We start from the raw sequence: 17,596 nt of genomic DNA, 5'->3' as shown, positions 1-17,596 counted from the left end.
CTCCTGCCCGGGCGCTCCAGGTGCCCGCGGGCGGGGCCGGCCGCGCGGCACTGGGCTGAGGTGGGGTGTAGGGAGTGGGGGAGCTGCTTCCTAACACGCGCGGAGCTGTGGTGTGGCCGCGGTCGGGGAAAGGAGCCCGGGGGGAGGAAGAAAGCCCTGGGACGGAAAGCAGAGACCCTACTGCCGTCTGGCCCCGGTCCTGCTGGCTCCGTGCGTGGGTGGGCATTTAAGCCGATACCCGGTGGTGTCAGCTTCTGTTTTCCCCATCCTCCGGAAGTCAGGGCAGAAGCCTTGACCACCGGGACATCACCACCCCTGGATGGATGGCGACCGTGTATACTGCCAGAAATAACCCGGGCTTCAGTTCTGGCCATAACCTGCTCAGAATCCAGGCACGAAGTAGCCCCTTATTTACTGCTGCTAAAGAAACATGGTCGCCGCCTCTCTCCCGGACGCAGTTACCTTCAGGAAGTGTTAATTGATTATATGTCTCGGCTATTGTGGGGGGGGATATTGGTGTCTTGAACGATCTTTTAGTCAAGACCCACAGGCACCACTTCACTGTATAAAATAATGCTAATCTGATTGTGATAGGAAGTACAGAAAGAAGTGGAGGGCCTGCTTCTAGGTCTGTGAGCCTCTTCAGTGTTCCCAGCATCTTCTCACCTTTCTCACCATCCATGTTCCTGCCCCAGACCCCATGCTCTAGAACACTGTGGCTAGAAATGTAGATAGAGAGAGGAACCCAGCCAGGGAAGGAAGGTAAGGGAGGAGGTTCAGAGGTAGCAGGGCTGCAGGCTAGTTCAACTCCAACCTTCCCCCATTTCCCCCCCACCCCGCCCCCACCTGAGAGAGGAAAACCCAGAGCAGATGATGCTTTGGTCACGGGAGACTATGTGACAGGATCCTTTTAGCAGTTTCCTTTTGAGGCTGGGGAGAAGTGGTTGATGGGTGGAGAGAAGTCTCCTCGGCTAAGCCATCAGAACCAGAAGGAAGAAAGGAGCTGGGAGAGAGTGCAGTAATGTGGCAGGAAGAACCTAGAAGTGGATATGCTGGGTTAGAGGAGGTGAGGCGGACATGCCTGAGCAGTTGGCTCTTGTCTTCCCGTAATGTCCAAGGCTTCCCAAAGAAATGGCTCTGACAGGGCCCCCTGGCATGGCAATCTTGGGGCAGAGCTCCCCTCCCCTGGGGAAGCCTTGGACCCCGGTGAGGGGGAGGGCTGCTTCTCTCCCTAGGGGTCAGTTTGCCTCCTCTGACAGAACCCCCAGCCTGACTGTACCCTCCTACTCCTGCCCCTAGTAGGGGCCCTCTTCCTTGGCTACAGCCTTGCCCAGCTGCCAGAGGGTGGGAGCAGGACAGGCCTGGGCCCATCAGTCGCTGCAGCTGCTGCACGGGCTCCCAAGCCCCTGGGCAAAGACTGGATGGGCCCCAACAGGCAAGGAGTGTGGCAGTGTGCCGAGGGGGGAGAGGTGGGGCGGGGTGAGGCGGGCCCGTTGGGATCTGTTCCCCAAAGACAGGCCCTAGCCCTCACTCATGGGCCTGGAATTGGGGAGTGGAAGAACACACCCAGGAAAGGGGGTTGCCAGAGCCAGGTGTTATGTATTTTAGAGGAGATGTCAGGGAAGAGCAGTTTGGCTCTGTTCCTCCTATGATAGAAGATGACAGGGAAACATGAGGGGTTCTGCCTCCCTTCCCCCCTTCCTCTGCAACCCTCAATCCTTGGAACACACCCTGCATTCTCAGCAGCCACCTCCCCAGAGGAGTCACACTCACATGGTCCCCTCTGCACAGGGCCCTCTGCTGAGCCAGATCCTTCCTTCCATCTTTGAAAGCCTAGAGGTACAGAGCAGAAGTCATTCTGGGGCTTCCCTGGTAGCGCAGTGGTTGAGAGTCCGCCTGCCGATGTAGGGGACACGGGTTCGTGCCCCGGTCTGGGAAGATCCCGTGTGCCACTGAGCGGCTGGGCCCATGAGCCATGGCCGCTGGGCCTGCACGTCCAGAGCCTGTGCTCCGCAGCGGGAGGGGCAAAAAAAAGAAGCCCTTCTGTAGCCGAATGGCAGTTCATTTGACAGATGGAGAAGCCGAGGTCCTGGAGAGGCTTTCTGCACCTGGCGTGCTTTCACTAGGAAGTTTTTTCCAGTCTGCTGCTGGGCCCTTATGGACTCACATCTCTGACTGTCCCACACAGTGCAATGGGGATCATATCTTGCCTGATTAGTCTTTTCTCCCCAACGGGAACCAAGCATCTGAAGTCCAGGGACCATATCTTTGAGTTTCTCCAATTTTCCACAGTATTAGGCACAATATTGTTGCGAGGCACTAAATAGATGTTCAGAAAATGTCTGTTGATTAATCAGAAAACAAGAATAAGTCTGCCCAGCCAAAACCTTGCTGCATCCCATTAACTCTCTCTTCCCAAAAGGGAGCCCGTCAAAAGGAGGCTGTGACTGGTGGTCCTTTGCCATCAGGAAAGATGAGGAATCCCTGGTTTTGAGCTGGGGGAGTGCGCCATGATGCTGACAACTTCTTCTCTCCTCTCAGGCACCTGTATCAAGTGCAACAAAGGCATCTATGGGCAGAGCAACGCCTGCCAGGCCCTGGACAGCCTCTACCACACCCAGTGCTTTGTCTGCTGCTCCTGTGGTGAGTGCAGCCCCCAGACCTTGTGGACCAGGGCCTGAGGCCTCAAGCACTCCCCGCACATACACACTCACAAGTGCCTAGGGAAAGCAGGGCTTGTGCCGCTCCATTTGCTGGTCTGGCCCCCACCTTCTCTCTTGCTTCCCTTCTCTGTGCTCTACCTGGCTCTCTCCCGCCCGCCCCCATGTTGGCGCCCCTTGCTGAGGTCAGCCCTCCCTCTGCTGAGCCTCTTTCCTCCGCTCTATTCCTCCCTCTTTCTTCTGCCTTCCTGCTTGCCCAGCCTGGACTCCCTCCCAGCCCTCCGGCCTCTCCTTGGAGGGGCTTGGTCTTGGGCAGCCGACTTGAGTTGCCTGGGGCGACAGTGAAAGACTGGAATGTGGGAAGGGTGGGGTGGGCTGAGGGAGCGGGGAGCTGTGGGGGAGTGGAGAGGGGGGTTTTCTCTCGGCTGGTCAGAGTTCAGCCACCTCGCTGGAGTGCAGGCCACCGGGCCATGCCAAGCTGATGACATCACGCTCCAGGAATGCCCGCTGCTGTTAGCTCAGGAGGCCCGCCAGGAGCAGGGGGTGCTCCCAGCGGCCTCAACTCCCCAGCCTTTCCCTCACCTCCCTCATTACCCGGCCCCCCCTGCTTACCCACTCTGATTCCTTTGCTGGACCTTTAATTTCCTATCTCTGCCTGTCTGACTCCAGCCAATCCCATCCCCTGCCTGGCTCCCTTTAGATTCATCTATCTGTTTGTCCTTCTGTTTATAGAGCCTCTTCTGGGAATGTCTCTCTCCCTCTCTCTACTCCCTTGTGTCTCATAAGTTTCTAAGTCAACTTTTCTAAACCACTGGACAGAGCTGGCAGTGGAGATTTTGATGAGAAGAGGGCAGAGGTGGGAAACTTGCCCATTCTCCACCCTTGTCTCATTCCTCCTCATCCCTGATAATTTAGACACCCTGGAGCAGTTCCTGGGTGTTGGTTTCATGGGGAGCAGTCCTGCCTTGTCTGCTTGCAGAAGATCCTGGGCTGCTTCTGACCCCGGCGACTCTGGGTCCCTCTAAGCTTGGGGAAGCAGCCTAGTGCAGCAGGAAAGGGGACCAACTTTGCTCTCAAACAAAGCACTTTGTCCCCAACAGTAGTCCCAGTATGTCCTGACCTCCATGGAGCCTATCCCTGGGAGACAGACAGGGCTAGGAGGATAGGAGAGCTGTGCAGGAGCTCCTGGGTCGAAAGGTCCCAGAGGGCAAAGTCCATGACAGTGTGATGGTCTCTGAGCGCATTGTAGGGCCCCGTGTTCAGAGCCCCTTGACCTTGTCCCCCAGCCTGTGGTTGGCTTTGCTTTCCCAGGTGGCTCCCCGAGCAAGCACAGGCACTGGAGAAGGCAGCACCGCTTTAAAGCAGGGTCACAGAAAACTGTTGAGGAGGGCAGGAGCTGGAGAAATAGCAAGCGAAGGAGTGGGGATTGGCAGGAGTGAGACCAAACAAATTGGAATTGCATCAGATGGGGTATCTGTGTGGGGAGACGGGACAGACAGCAGTTAGGAGGACAAGCTCTGAAATCCAGATTTAAACGCATCATGAAACACCGGAGAGCAGTTACCCCGTGGCGGGGACGCCCTGTGCCTGGACTCTGGGAGAGGCTCCAGCCCCTTGTCTACTGCTTCTAGGGCGAACTTTGCGCTGCAAGGCTTTCTACAGCGTCAACGGCTCTGTGTACTGTGAGGAAGATTATCTGGTGAGTGAGGGGTCCCCTGGGCCTGGAATTGGCTCCCACCCCTTTCTCTGTGGCCCACTGGGGTTCCACCCATCTGGTCATTCTCGGCCCGTAACATCCTCCCTTGGTCTTCTCCTCCTAGTTTTCAGGGTTTCAGGAGGCAGCTGAGAAATGCTGTGTCTGTGGTCACTTGATTTTGGAGAAGGTAAGCACAGTGTCTTCAGCTGAGACTGTGAGGCTGAGGGGCCGAGGGGTGGAATCAGGAACTAAATGGATACTGAGAAAAGGTGGGGGGAGGAACCCTATCAGCAACTACTTGCGTCCCATTCTTCCCCAGAACCACTGTTTACAGTGGCTTCTCTTTGCCTATGGGATCAAGTCTGGACTCCTCCGCCTGCCACCCCAGGCTCCCGTGATCTCTAACTCCCTAACTCTGCAGGCACAGCCCGGCCCTCCACCTGAGCCAGGAGTGTGGGGTCCTGAGGCTTAATCCCCTTTCTGCTACTGGCTGGGACCAGTTGAAGCTCAGTTTTCTTTTCTGTAAGGAGGAGTTGGGTTGAGTCAGTGGTTCACAGCCCTGGCAGCCTAGCAGGTCACCTGGGAAGAAGTAAAGAAAATACCAATGCTGGGTCATCACCAGAGACTGTGGTGAATACTTCTGGGTGGGACCCAGGCATTGATGGGCTTAAAAACCTCCCTGGGTGACCCTGATATGCAGCCAAGTCTGAGAAACACTGGTCTGGATGCTCCCTAAGACCTTTTTCAGGGTTTCTGCCTCCATTTTAAGACTCCTTGGTCCTCCCAGATTACACAGCATTGTTCTAGGACGAGAGCAGGGGCTCAGATGAGGTTAGTGGGAGCAGCAGGGAACGTCAGTCGGTAGCTGGAGAGCAGAGACTGATTCTCCTCCCGCCCCACGAGCCAGATCCTCCAGGCAATGGGAAAGTCCTATCACCCAGGCTGCTTCCGATGCATCGTTTGCAACAAGTGCCTGGACGGCATCCCCTTCACTGTGGACTTCTCCAACCAGGTGTACTGTGTCACCGACTACCACAAGTGAGTCCCCCGCCCGGGGTGTGGTGTGGACCTGGGCTCAGGGATTCCCCCGCCTCAGCTCCCCTCTGTCCTCTGTCTTTCAGGAATTACGCTCCTAAGTGTGCGGCCTGTGGCCAACCCATCCTCCCCTCAGAGGTCAGTATGTCTGTGTTCTCCTGCAGGGCAGCCAGTGCTGCTGCCTCTGGGGAGGGACTGGGGACATGCCGCCTGGCCTCCCCTGGGAGGCAGTGGTGCTGAGGAATGTACTCCGCGAAGATTCCCGTGTGACTCTGCTCTCTGGGTCATCACCCTGACCCCAGCATCCGGGCCTGGACTTGTCTGACAGCCTTGCTGGACCCAGGCTCCATCTCTTTTCTCCCAGTCCAGAGAAGGAGACTTTCTCTGAAGTCAAGGTCACTAGCCCCCAGATGTAGGGGCTGGAAAAAGGTGGGAAGAATCCTCAGGGCTGGTAGGAAGAGGTCAGAAATGATTTACGCCGCCGTGTGTGCCAAGGGAGAGAAGCCAAAAGCCCACAAGGAACCAGGCCCCGTTGGGTCTCCTCGTCCCCGGCTTAGCTTACTTTATTGATGCAGCCTGCCTCTTTCCTTTCCCTCTGTAAGGCCTGAGCCCCTGGACAGAGGGGAGGCTCCACGAGGGAACATGCCTTCCTGGAGGCCAACGAAGGAGAGGGGGAAAGTTCCCGCAGGGTTTGCAGAGGCCACCTCAAAGCTGCAGACTGTGGCAGAGAGGCTCTGGAGGCCTCTTGTATGATCTTCCCGTTGGAAGGGGGGCTGGTGGGGGAGGGGAGAGTTGGGGTTATCGCGCTGCTCTCATGCCCATGGGGGTGTGCATTATTTCAGGGCTGTGAGGACATTGTGAGGGTGATATCCATGGACCGAGATTATCACTTTGAGTGCTACCACTGCGAGGTGAGTGTTGGGCGCCTGGGCTCCCAGAGGAGAGCTAGAAGGGGGCTGGGGGAGTGAAGTCCTAGAACTGCCACAGTCTGTAGGAGAGGTCTAGGATACGGGAAACCAGGAAGGTGCTCTGACCCATCTCCAGTCTCTTTCGCGTCCTTCAGCCACTCTCTCTGGGTGTGGTCGTTTAGTCCTTTCTAAATCTGGCTTCCCCAGAGTCAAGACTCCCAAAACTAGGGACTCCTGGTAACAGCTGGAAATGGGAGCCTGTCTCATTATTTCTGCTGTAGCAGCGACACCTGGCGTCCAGCTGAGGTATTTTCTCAGGTTTCTCTTCTGGGAGTTCATCCCCCTCCAACCCCGCCCCCTTTTCCCCAGTCACTGGGAGTCTAGTGCCCAGCAGGGCCGACTTCCACGATGTCCCTGGTTCCTGGGCTGAGGTAAACTAGGTGTCCTTCTTCCCTAGGACTGCCGGATGCAGCTGAGTGACGAGGAAGGCTGCTGCTGCTTCCCTCTGGATGGGCACTTGCTCTGCCACGGCTGTCACATGCAGCGGCTCAATGCCCGACAGCCCCCTGCCAATTATTGGGTCGGCCAAAAAGTTCCTTCGGTTTTTAAGTAAAAATAAAAGACACATTTTTAATTTTCACCAAGAACTTTATTGGACAGTGTAATCACTGTTTTGTTCCACTACCTTCTACCATTTTTCAGGCAACTTCATAATTCCATCTTCCCAAAACTTTTTATCTTTTTGAGCAAAGAACTGTTCCAGGTGCCTTTTACAGTCTTCCAGGGAATTGAAATTTTTTCCATTAAGAGAATTTTGTAAAGACCGAAATGAATGGAAATCTGAAGGTGCGTTGTCTGGTGAATACAGCGGATGAATCAGAACTTCCCAGCCAAGCTGTAACAGTTTTTGCCAGGTCATCAAAGAAACACGCGGTCTTGCGTTATCCTGATGGACAATTATGCATTTTCTGTTGACTAATTCCGGATGCTTTTCATCGAGTGCTGCTTTCAGTTGGTCTAATTGGGAGCAGTGCTTGTTGGAACTTATCATTTGGTTTTCTGGAAGGAGCTCGCAGTAAAGGACTCCCTTCCAATCCCACCATATACACAACATCACCTTCTTTGGATGAAGATCGGCCTTTGGTGTGGTTGGTGGTGTTCATTTTGCTTGCCCCACGATCTCTTCCATTCCACGTTATTATTGTACAGTACCCACTTTTCATCACCCGTCACAATTTGTTTCAAAAATGGAACGTTTTCGTTACATTTCAGTGGAGAATCGCATGCAGAACTATGTTCAAGAACATTTTTTTTTTCGCTTAACTTAGGTGGAACCCAAACATCAAAGCGATGAACATAACCAAGCTGGTACAAATGATTTTCAGCGCTTGATCTGGATATTTTGAGGATGTCAGCTGTCTCCCTCGTTGATTGTTCTCAGTTAATATCTTGATTTGATTGCTATCAACCAACTGGTCTACCCAACCGCGGAGCTTCATCCAACGAGAGATCTCCAGCATGAAACTTCGCAAACCACTTTTCACACGTTCGATCAGTCACAGCACCTTCTCCATACACTGCAAAAATCTTTTTTTGCGTTTCAGTTGTGTTTTTACCTTCCTTGAAATAATAAAGCATAATATGCCGAAAATGTTCCTTCTTTCTTCTATCTTCAATATTAAAATGGCTATACAAAAATACACCAATTTTCATAAGTTTTTTTTTAAATGCACACTGATGTGATAGCTGTCACAATACAATCTAACAAAATTGTTTCAAATGAAGTTAAAGACAACTAAGCGCTACTAGAGCCATCTCATGGAAAACATCAAACGAACTTTTTGGCCAACCCAGTGTATCTGAGATGCAGTCACTGCCGCTGCCGTCACCACCATTGACAAATTCCTCTGGCCAGTGGGCCCCTCTGAGGCCAGCCAAGAAAAGGAAGGCACTCTGTAGCCCTGGCAGAAGAGTCCTCTAGGGAGGGCCCCAAGGGCCAGAGACCCAAAGATCAAGACATTCCAAATGGATTGTGGAGGAGGAGCCCTCCAGTTGCCGTGATGTGGGTGACTGGCCTTTCCAGGTGTGCAGCCTGTGCTGTAGCACATAACAGGCACACACAGGCGGGTTCCAGTAGTTTCTAAAGGTCTGATTCTAGTCTGTATCTCTAGTATACGTTTGTGTGCACACACGGGCACACACTCTCTCTCTCTCTCTCTCTCTCTCTCTCTCTCTCTCTCTCTCTCTCTCGTCAGGGGGACTCTTACACTTGGTTCATTAGTAGTAGTTCAGCTCTCCAGACCTGCTGCCTCTCAGAGGAAACCAAAGTTATTTCCACCACAGCTCCCAAACTCTTGAGGTTCCAGGAGCCAGAGAAGCAAAACACTTTCACTTGGTTCTGATCAGTTTGGCTAGATCTCTTAAAACCAATCCACTAAAAACTTGTTTACTTAAAGTTCACTTGATGACCAGTTTGCCAAAAGCTGAGTTCCCTTTTGGGTATTTTTATAGCCATCTAGTTGTTCTGTTCGTTTTTGTCACGCTTGGGTATTTCAAGGCATTACATCTTTTCATCGAAGAGTACCCCTGAGTTTATCTTTTTGTCACGCTTGGGTATTTCAAGGCATTACATCTTTTCATCGAAGAGTACCCCTGAGTTTATCAGCAGCATAAATTTATCAAATTTGCAGCACTTTGTAAATGACGAGATTGCTTCCTGCCTTTATGGATATCTTTTTCTGTTACCTACTTTTCAAACTTTTTTTAAAGTTTCCAGCAATAAATAGAATTGGTACAGACATTTTGTGTATCATTTTTTGTGTTTCTTAATCCAATATTCTTTTCCAAATTAGATGCTTTGAAAACTAACAGAGCTCAATATGATTTTGATGCCTTGGTCTGTCTACTACATTCCTGCTGTTAAAAGGCCAATATCGTCTCAACAAATAAACAGGCATGTGGCACGCTCAGTTGACTAACAAAGGTGTACAGACAACAGCAATGAAAAAAAGGGTGAATCTGCTAAACTTTTTGAAATGCTGCAGATTTGATAAATACTTATTTGAAACTCTCTCTAGGTGAATTGGTTTTAGGCAAATTAATCTGATAACCTTTGATCCTTAGTCTTTATTCTCCACCACTTAGAGTTTCATATTGGAAATGACTCTTGAGAACAGAAATTCCACATTTAGGGATGATTCTAAGATGACTTTGCCAGCCAACCTGGGAATTGCATAAAAGAGGCCTCTGAGTGAAGGTAAGAGATCAGATTCACACCGTGGAGTGCCAGAGTGGGGGAAATGCACTTTTTTTTTTTGGCAGGGTAATGTTCTGAAACAAAATTACGTGTTCTACAGCTGGGATTGCTTCTTCTGAACTATTGTTATTAAATAAGTGAATACAAAGGCTCTGTGACTGGGAAAATTTCTCACCAGGCTGCTCCAGGTCTGGGAAATGCAGACAAGCACGTGTAGCCTTACATCCATCCCTTCAGTTGTTTTACTCTCGGGGGTCTTGTCCACTCTGTCACTCTGACCCTTTGTTTCTTACAGTGGTTTTGGCATCCCTCTGCCACTGACTAGCTGATTCCTTTCTAGGTCTGTGCTCGTCTGTCCTCACCCTGAGGGGTCCCCAAGACTCTGTCCTTGCCACTAGGGCTACTTTCTCCCTCCTTCCTGAGGAAAAACAAGTGCTAATATCTGATGAAGACGGGCCCAGGGAAGGCAGGCCATGGCATAGGAGTAGCCCCAGCTGTCACACGGCATCACTGGCAAGTTCCAAGTGTAACCCACATCTCAAGAGTTTCCCTTCCTGTTCATGGGGAGATTGTTCATCCTTAGCAGTTCTATTTACTATTTCCTGTTGGTATTGAAAGATTCATGGGATGCTGCCAAGGATACAGCAACAGGTAGACCTTGTTTGGCCAATTTGCCACCTGATTTTCATCAACAGCCAATAGGCCAGAGACAGCAAAAGGGGAAATGGAAGAATTATGGATCCGTTTTGTGTCTCTTTAGATGAGAGTCACGGACAGGGGTCAGGCTTTCACAGCAGACTTGAGCTATTTGCTCTGGCCAGCCCTGTTTGCTACAGGCCAGAATGGGGCTTGTGAATAAGCCGGCTGGTGCGGGTTCTCTGCCTTACTTCTTAGAGACTTGACTGCTTCCCCTTCCACCTGGAGCTCTCAAGGCCACAGAAATGGTAAGACTCCATTTGTAATCAGGCTGGAGACCATCCTCAGTCAAGGAGGACATAAGAGAAAGCTGTTTCAGGGCACAGAAAGCCATTTGGATGAGGTCCCTGAGACTGTACCTAGATGGAAGGGAATAAGAAGGGGGGAATAAAAAGAGACTAACGACTGTGAGAAAAGGATTGGGAAGAAGCAGTGAGTTGAAGCATTTTTATTTCTTTTTATTTCTTTTTTTAGAAGGACCCATACCCCAGAGCTGGCCTAGGGGCATTCAGAATCCTAAAGGCAAGACTCCACAAGAAGGACAAGGGTCCAACCAATCTCAATCCTCTCCATCCTCTCCTCCCTTGCAGCAAGGAAGACCTAAGGCTGGGCCTCTGCTGTGTCAATTGCTTGTGGAGGGCCCTGTCGTCCACGCTTGGCCCTCGTTGGGAAGGAGGTCCTAAGGTTTGACCTTGGAAATCGGAGCAGACTGTTCCTGGGACATATAGATTAGACCGGTCTAACTGTGATGGTCGGGAAGTCATCAGAGGCAAATTCTGTCCACTGTGGGTATTATTTCAGCTACTCTCCTCTTAGAAAGGATAGTGTTGACCCATGTGAAGGGAGCAGGGGGAGATGGGTTAGGAGGAAATCTACTAAAAGGTACTGGTTAGGCTTGTATCCTAGAGAGTTAGAGCCAAGCGAGGTGTGCGTTTAGAGATATCACTGTCACCTCATTTTACTGAATGAAGAAATAGAAACTCTGAGTGATGATGGGACTTACCCAAGGTCACACAGCTGGAAAATGACTTTCCAACTTCTGAAGACTAATAAAGAGCTTATTTCCCCTCTTCCCTCCCCACTACCCCCACCCAGGGACTCCCAGGGCATAAGTAAACTGTAAATGAGACAAGTGCTTCACTATGACAGATAATTAGGGCAAGTTTTAGCGGGAAAGCCAGGGAACACGAGAGATAATAATGAAAACTTTTGGTTCTTATTAGTGCTTTTTTGTTAATTAGGATTAGCAATCACCAAAGTACCTTTAAGAGCACATTAGGGGAAACAAAGGAAATATACTGCAGGGGAGTCCCTGTCCTTGAGAAAGTCACAGTCCAGCCAGGGAGATAAATACACACGTAAAATGCGGTGAGAAGATTACAAGCAACATGTCAACAAATGCAAAGAAATTGAGTGTTACAACGAGACCTAATGCGCAGGGTACAGGTGACAGTGATGAAACGGTCTGGCTTAGAGTGTAGATCAGAAGGCAGCAGCCCACTGGCTAAATCCTGTCCCCAAATGCATTGAGTTTGGCCCACTGGGAGTTATTTTTTATAGTATTAACTTGAACCCTAGTTGAAGAAGGAAAAAATGCCAGCTAATAAATGTAGAAAGAATGACAGAATTGGAAAAATGGCATTTTGTGAACTTTAATAAAACTATTGATCCTAGCAAAGATTATTAATTGGTGTTAAACACCATAGGTGAAACGATTGGTAGATAACTGCAAATCCATACAGCGCCAAGTAACACTGTCAGTTTACAAACTTGAGGACAAAAATGTAACTATATTGGAGGGATCAGACTGTCATCACTCACTTCCTGGAAACAGTCTTGGTATCACTTACCAGTAGGCCAGTTCTGGTATGAGACAAATACATAACCTGACCTAGCATATATTCTAGCTGCTCCCTACCCCAAAAGAAGTATTAGATATAACTTACAGTTTACAGGAAATATTGGGGATAGAGAAACAAACTAATGGACACTAGGAGGAAGCAACTGGACAAATCTAGGAGGTGAAGCATTCTGCAGGGCAACTGGCCAGCTCTCTTCAGCAAGTCAGTATGATTTTTTTTTTTAAGCCAAAACTGCTATGAAAGAGACTTAAGGTATACAATAATAATACAATGCATGGTCCTGGGTTCCCTGTTAGTTTAAACAAATTGCTACAAAAGATGTTTGTGGTCAACTGGAAATGTTTTAATATGGACAGGGGATTAGATGGGGTGAAAATTTACTGAAATGGAAAGGTCAAAATCATTAATAAAATACCAGTTCCAAAACCATAATCATTTTGCTTTTAAAATGTCTATATATTTATGAATAAAAGGATCTGAAAGGATATGCACTAAGTTGTTAACAGTGGTGCTCTCTGAGTGGTGGGAATATGTTCTGTTGTTGTTGGCCTACATTTTCCGTTTTTATACAATGCACGTGTACTTCCTCTGTAATAATAATAAGCTATTATGAATAAAATAACTGGTTGCCAACATTTACATTTCAGGAGATTTCATATAAAAATCTGGATATTATACACAAAGAGCTGGGTTTCTAAGGTTTTTTGAATAATCAGAAGCTCTGTCACCCCGGGCTTCCATTGCCACATGGCAGCAACTGGTCGGAACTGAGTGATGGCTGCTCCTTTGCTTGATGTATTCTCTCCTTAGTTTGTCACAGTCCCCACCACTCTTTGGTCTGTGCCCTTCATACATTAATTACCTGCCTGGCTCCCACAGACTTTTTTTTTTTTTTTAATAAATTTATTTATTTATTTATTTTTGGCTGCGTTGGGTCTTCGTTGCTGTGCGCGGGCTTTCTTTAGTTGCAGCGAGCCGGGGCTACTCTTTGTTGCAGTGTGGGGGCTTCTCATTGCTGTGGCTTCTCTTGTTGCGGAGCATGGGCTCTAGGCACACGGGCTTCAGTAGTTGTAGCACGTGGGCTCAGTAGTTGTGGCTCGCGGGCTCTAGAGCACAGGCTCAGTAGTTGTGGTGCACGGGCTTAGTTGCTCTGCGGCATCTTCCCGGACCAGGGCTTGAACCCGTGTCCCCTGCATTGGCAGGCGGATTCTCAACCACTGCGCCATCAGGGAAGCCCTCCCATAGACTTATGAGTCAGTAACCCTTGATTTGGATGATCAAGGGCTCCCCATCCATAGAGTCTCCCATTATTAATCATTTGAAAATACCGATAAACTAGTTTTGAAATGCTGCCCAAGAAAAGCATGCATTCTAGAAATATCTGTGCCTGTGTTTTTATACAGTAACCCAGTCATGGGAAACCCAGATGTAACACTTAATCTACTTAGCTACCATGGTTGAATACTATAAATTAGTTTGGCAAAATTTCTCTTTGGTAAATGGAATATAGAAAGTATACTAAATTGCTAACTTCCTCAAGGTTTTTTTTTTTTTGCATAACACCTTAATCATAGGAGACGTTTCAATATTTACAGTGTATGTTCTTCCCAAGCATGAAACTCCAAATGCCCTTTGGTAGGTCTATTTCTCCCACTGGCTCTGACACAATTTTTAAAGGAGAAAATCTCTTCCATATGCAGCTCAGTATGAGACAGTGTCATCACCAGGTTAAAGCCCAGGGAAATACTTTATCAGCCTGGTACGTGTTTGCGCATTACAGCACCACACTCAGTCAGTTATAACAAGAACTGAACACGTGTGCTTCATGTCTAGCTTTTCAAAATGATATGAGTCTTCTTCTGAGTCAATTTCCTTTAACTGTTTCATATTCCTTTGGTAAAAATGGTTTCAATCTGTCCCATTTTTTGAGCCAAACTTCTCAGCTTTTCTTTGAGATCCAAAATTTCCTATCAGGCCTTGTTTATATCCTAGCTCACAACAGCATCTCAGTAAAACCAGGCTCATTCCAGTTTGTATAACAAGTTTCCATGAACAGTCAGGCCACCCTTGAAGCCACAGCACTGGGTTTGAAAGCCCCTTGGAAGGGTTAAGCGTCTGCAAAAGTGACACATTATGAACATTTGTTCTAAAATTTTCATTTGATGTCATAGGTTGATTACATATTTTCTTTATCCACCTGTTTTCTCCTTAAATCATGTACTTACAATGGGCATGAAATTTTCTAGCTTAATCAATAGTTGTGGCTCTGAATAACTTCATTTTCCAGTGAACACCCTTGAAAATAATTCTGAAATCTCTTGACTGCCTGTAAAATTTTTATTCCTGAAACTAGCTCTGAGTCCATAATACCGTAATATATTCCTGCTACTTGTCTTCAGATACTTTCAAAATGGTATGGCTTTGTTTGTTTGTTTGTTAATTTTTATTTATTTTTTATTTTGGTCACGCTGCATGGCATGTGGGACGGTTCCCCAACCAGGGATCGAACCCAGGCCTCCACAGTGAAACCACTGAATCCTAACCACTAGGCCACCAGGGAATTCCCCAAAGTGGTATGGCTTTAAGAAATTGTTTTTCTAAACAACTGCTTAGTTAAGCATGGTTCCATAATTCAATGGCTATTTTAATGTCCTAGCTTTGAAACGGGTTATGTAAGCCCAAATTTTCAATGGGAGAAAATACTCTACTCAAAACTTTCCAATAAAAAAAAACAAAACAAAAAAAAAACCTTTCCATTAGTTTGATAAGTAGAATCCTAAATGCTCACCCAAAATCTCTATCTTTGGAGCAGCGTTTTGTTTCCTGGCTAGGGTATGGGAGGCAGAGTCCCTGCGATATGCTCAGCAAATCTCCATTCTTCTCTGCAATTCTAAACAATGCAGCAAAGGAATGGCCCAAGTCTGAAAGGCTAAGTAGACTTTCTCAGACTCCCATTTACATTTATTATCGTTAAAACATATGTGAATATGTTTTTGAATATTGTTTTGAATCCTCAATCAAGAGCAATGTCTTCAAGAAGGTAGAGCTAGATTGTGAATGGGAGTTATGCCTAATTTATCTTTCTCCACCTCCCCCCTAACACCCCCTCCTCCACCAGAGTCTAGCTCAGGAATACTTGAGCATGTTCATGGCTTTATCATTAAAGAACATTTAAGAAGTGGGCGATTGTATTTTGCATATGGTATAGCAGAAGGTGAGATGAACAACAGTGATGAAGAGACAGGCCTATAAAGGCCAAGCATCCCACAGATCAAACAAAACTATATAAAGTATTAGCACTGTGGGGTGGTCAAAAATTCATCCTTTCAACAAATAAGTGCCTCTGTATGCCAAGCACCAAGATAGGTACCTTGGGGTCATGGAGGAAGCACCTCCTTAAATACAAAACCAAACAAATTAAGGTTTTAAAGAGGATTCTGTAGCACTTCTCAACAATATAAACATGAACTGAAAAAAAAATGAATTGCTAAGAGTAGCAACAACATGGATAAAACTCAAAATTAACTATGCTGAGTAAAAGAAGCCAGACAAAAAAAAAGAGTACATCTTTATTTGATTCCATTTATATAAAATTCTAGAAAGTGCAAACTAATCTACAGTGACAGATAGCAGATCAGTGGTTGCGAGGGGCCCGAGAGAGGAATTACAAAGGGGCATAAGTAATCACTTAGGGAATGACGCCTATGTTCACTATGTTGATTGCGGTGATGGTTTCACAGATGTATAGTTATGTCAAAACTTAATGAGCAGTACACTTTAAATATTGTATGCCAAAATACCTCAATAAAGCTGTTTTTTAAAAAATCCAGAGCAAAGAGATAGAGAGAGAGGGAGGGAGGGATGGGAAGAGAGAAAGAGAATGAATTCTAGGGCCTCTCTCGCAATTCTTTATTGCTCAAGGACACCAGATGGTGTCGATTGTAAGATCCTTTTTCGGTATTCCGCTGCAGTCTTAGCTGCCAGGATGGTCTATAGGCTCAACTTTCTCGTCTTAAGTAGAACTGGCCTGTGAAGTCTTTCACTTCACCTGGTCTGGTCTCCTCTTGGACCCAGGATGCAGCTTGGACTCCTTGTCTCTGCCTCCACTTGCTGGGATGTTTCCTCCATTCGAAATGATCCAAATTTCCTCTCCTTTCAGGCCCAGCTAAGAGAAGATTTATTTCAGTCTTCCCTATCCATTCCTGCAGAAAGAGTTCTGTACCTTCTTCAAGTTTCTCTGGTATTTATATTCTTTTTTTTTTTTCTGGTATTTATATTCTAAACTGCTCTTTTGACACCTTTTTGCTGCCATGTACTGTTTGCTTTTCATATGTATGTTTTATCTTCTGAACTAGATTATGAACTTCTTCAGGGCAGGGACTGAGTCCTATTTATCTTTGTGTCTCTCCCAAGGCACTTAATAAGTGCTTAATAAGTGTCAGTTGTAAAACACCTCACTTTGACAGTCTTTCCAAAGCATTATCTCAGCCATTATCTCATCTGATCATTACATCAACACTGTGAGATTGGAGGAGCTAGAAATATGTTAGCTCTTCCTTTTGACAGATAAGGAACCAGAAACCCAAGGTCACACAGTTTGTTAGAGACACAGATGGAACAGATAATTGCATGTGAAGGTTTGATCCAATTCAAGTCTTCCCAAGGCTCTCCCCTCTGCCCTCCTACCTGAAGACAGGCCTCTGTACCCTTCACCTCCTCATTCCCCCAGTACTTTAGAGCTGCTTAGCCAAAGCTTTGTAGTACCATTTTAGAAAACTTGGCAACTATGAGACATGAAATTTCTGTAGATTTCTGATCAGCTCTGAGTCACCAAAGCACGCTTGCTATTTTGTTCCAAGTGCTGTTTGTTAGGGACATTATGCCTGATATTTAATGACGCTGCACTACAGAACTGAGGAAGCATAAATGATCTTTAAAAGCCTTAGAGAATGACAGCACTTTAACATTAAGCATGAAAGGTGGCAGTTGACAAGATGACCAGGGGTAAAAAATTTCTGCACTGGATCACCCTATTTCCCTATGTATTGCTAGCAGAATTCTCTAGTTGGTACCAAAAGAAAAGGTTAAACTCTCTGCCACCCAGCACATCTAGCCCTGAGATTCTTTTCCCTCTACCCCAGACTATCTGCTTCTCTGATGCAAGAGATTTCATAACCTTGGTGCAATTTACTTAGCATCAAATATTTTAAAAATAATTCATCTAATTCCAGTCGACTTTGAAAAAAGGGTGGGTGGGGGTTAAGACAGAGAGAGGTGGGTAGACCCCCCTGAGAGGAACAATGACCTTTGGTCAAAGTCCATAGCCAGCCTGAGGTCAAGGCCAGAGAGGAAGTCAGGGGAATTGTCCTCCCACCTCCTGCTGGGATCCCCCATTGGCTGATACTAGTCAGAGAATATGGGAACCCTGAAGTCCTGAGGTAGTCCTTACCTTCTACATAGGTTGAAGAGAAGGTGGATCTGGG

At 47.5% G+C, this 17,596-nt stretch overlaps 1 protein-coding gene across 2 annotated transcripts in view; it reads left to right on the top strand.

The window, feature by feature from the left end:
- Positions 1-6,957, top strand: part of AJUBA (ajuba LIM protein) — an 8,786-nt gene extending 1,829 nt beyond the window's left edge. Inside the window, exons 2-9 of one of the 2 annotated variants that reach the window (XR_003002806.1) lie at positions 2,542-2,643; positions 4,292-4,359; positions 4,481-4,543; positions 5,264-5,394; positions 5,478-5,529; positions 6,234-6,302; positions 6,507-6,605; positions 6,757-6,883. Coding sequence is in view for 1 of the 2 variants with exons in the window: in XM_024741670.1 (XP_024597438.1) it covers positions 2,542-2,643; positions 4,292-4,359; positions 4,481-4,543; positions 5,264-5,394; positions 5,478-5,529; positions 6,234-6,302; positions 6,757-6,912 (641 nt within the window). In the remaining variant the exon portion in view is untranslated. Of the gene's footprint in view, positions 1-2,541; positions 2,644-4,291; positions 4,360-4,480; positions 4,544-5,263; positions 5,395-5,477; positions 5,530-6,233; positions 6,303-6,506; positions 6,606-6,756 lie in introns of both variants that reach the window. The other variant, XM_024741670.1, reaches the window with a different exon arrangement.
- The last annotated feature ends 10,639 nt before the right edge of the window (positions 6,958-17,596 follow it).

This window comes from Neophocaena asiaeorientalis, unplaced genomic scaffold (genome assembly GCF_003031525.2).
Source record: "Neophocaena asiaeorientalis asiaeorientalis breed wild unplaced genomic scaffold, Neophocaena_asiaeorientalis_V1.1 scaffold27, whole genome shotgun sequence".
NCBI lineage: Eukaryota > Metazoa > Chordata > Mammalia > Artiodactyla > Phocoenidae > Neophocaena > Neophocaena asiaeorientalis.
This window is presented reverse-complemented; position numbering and strand designations above follow the sequence as displayed.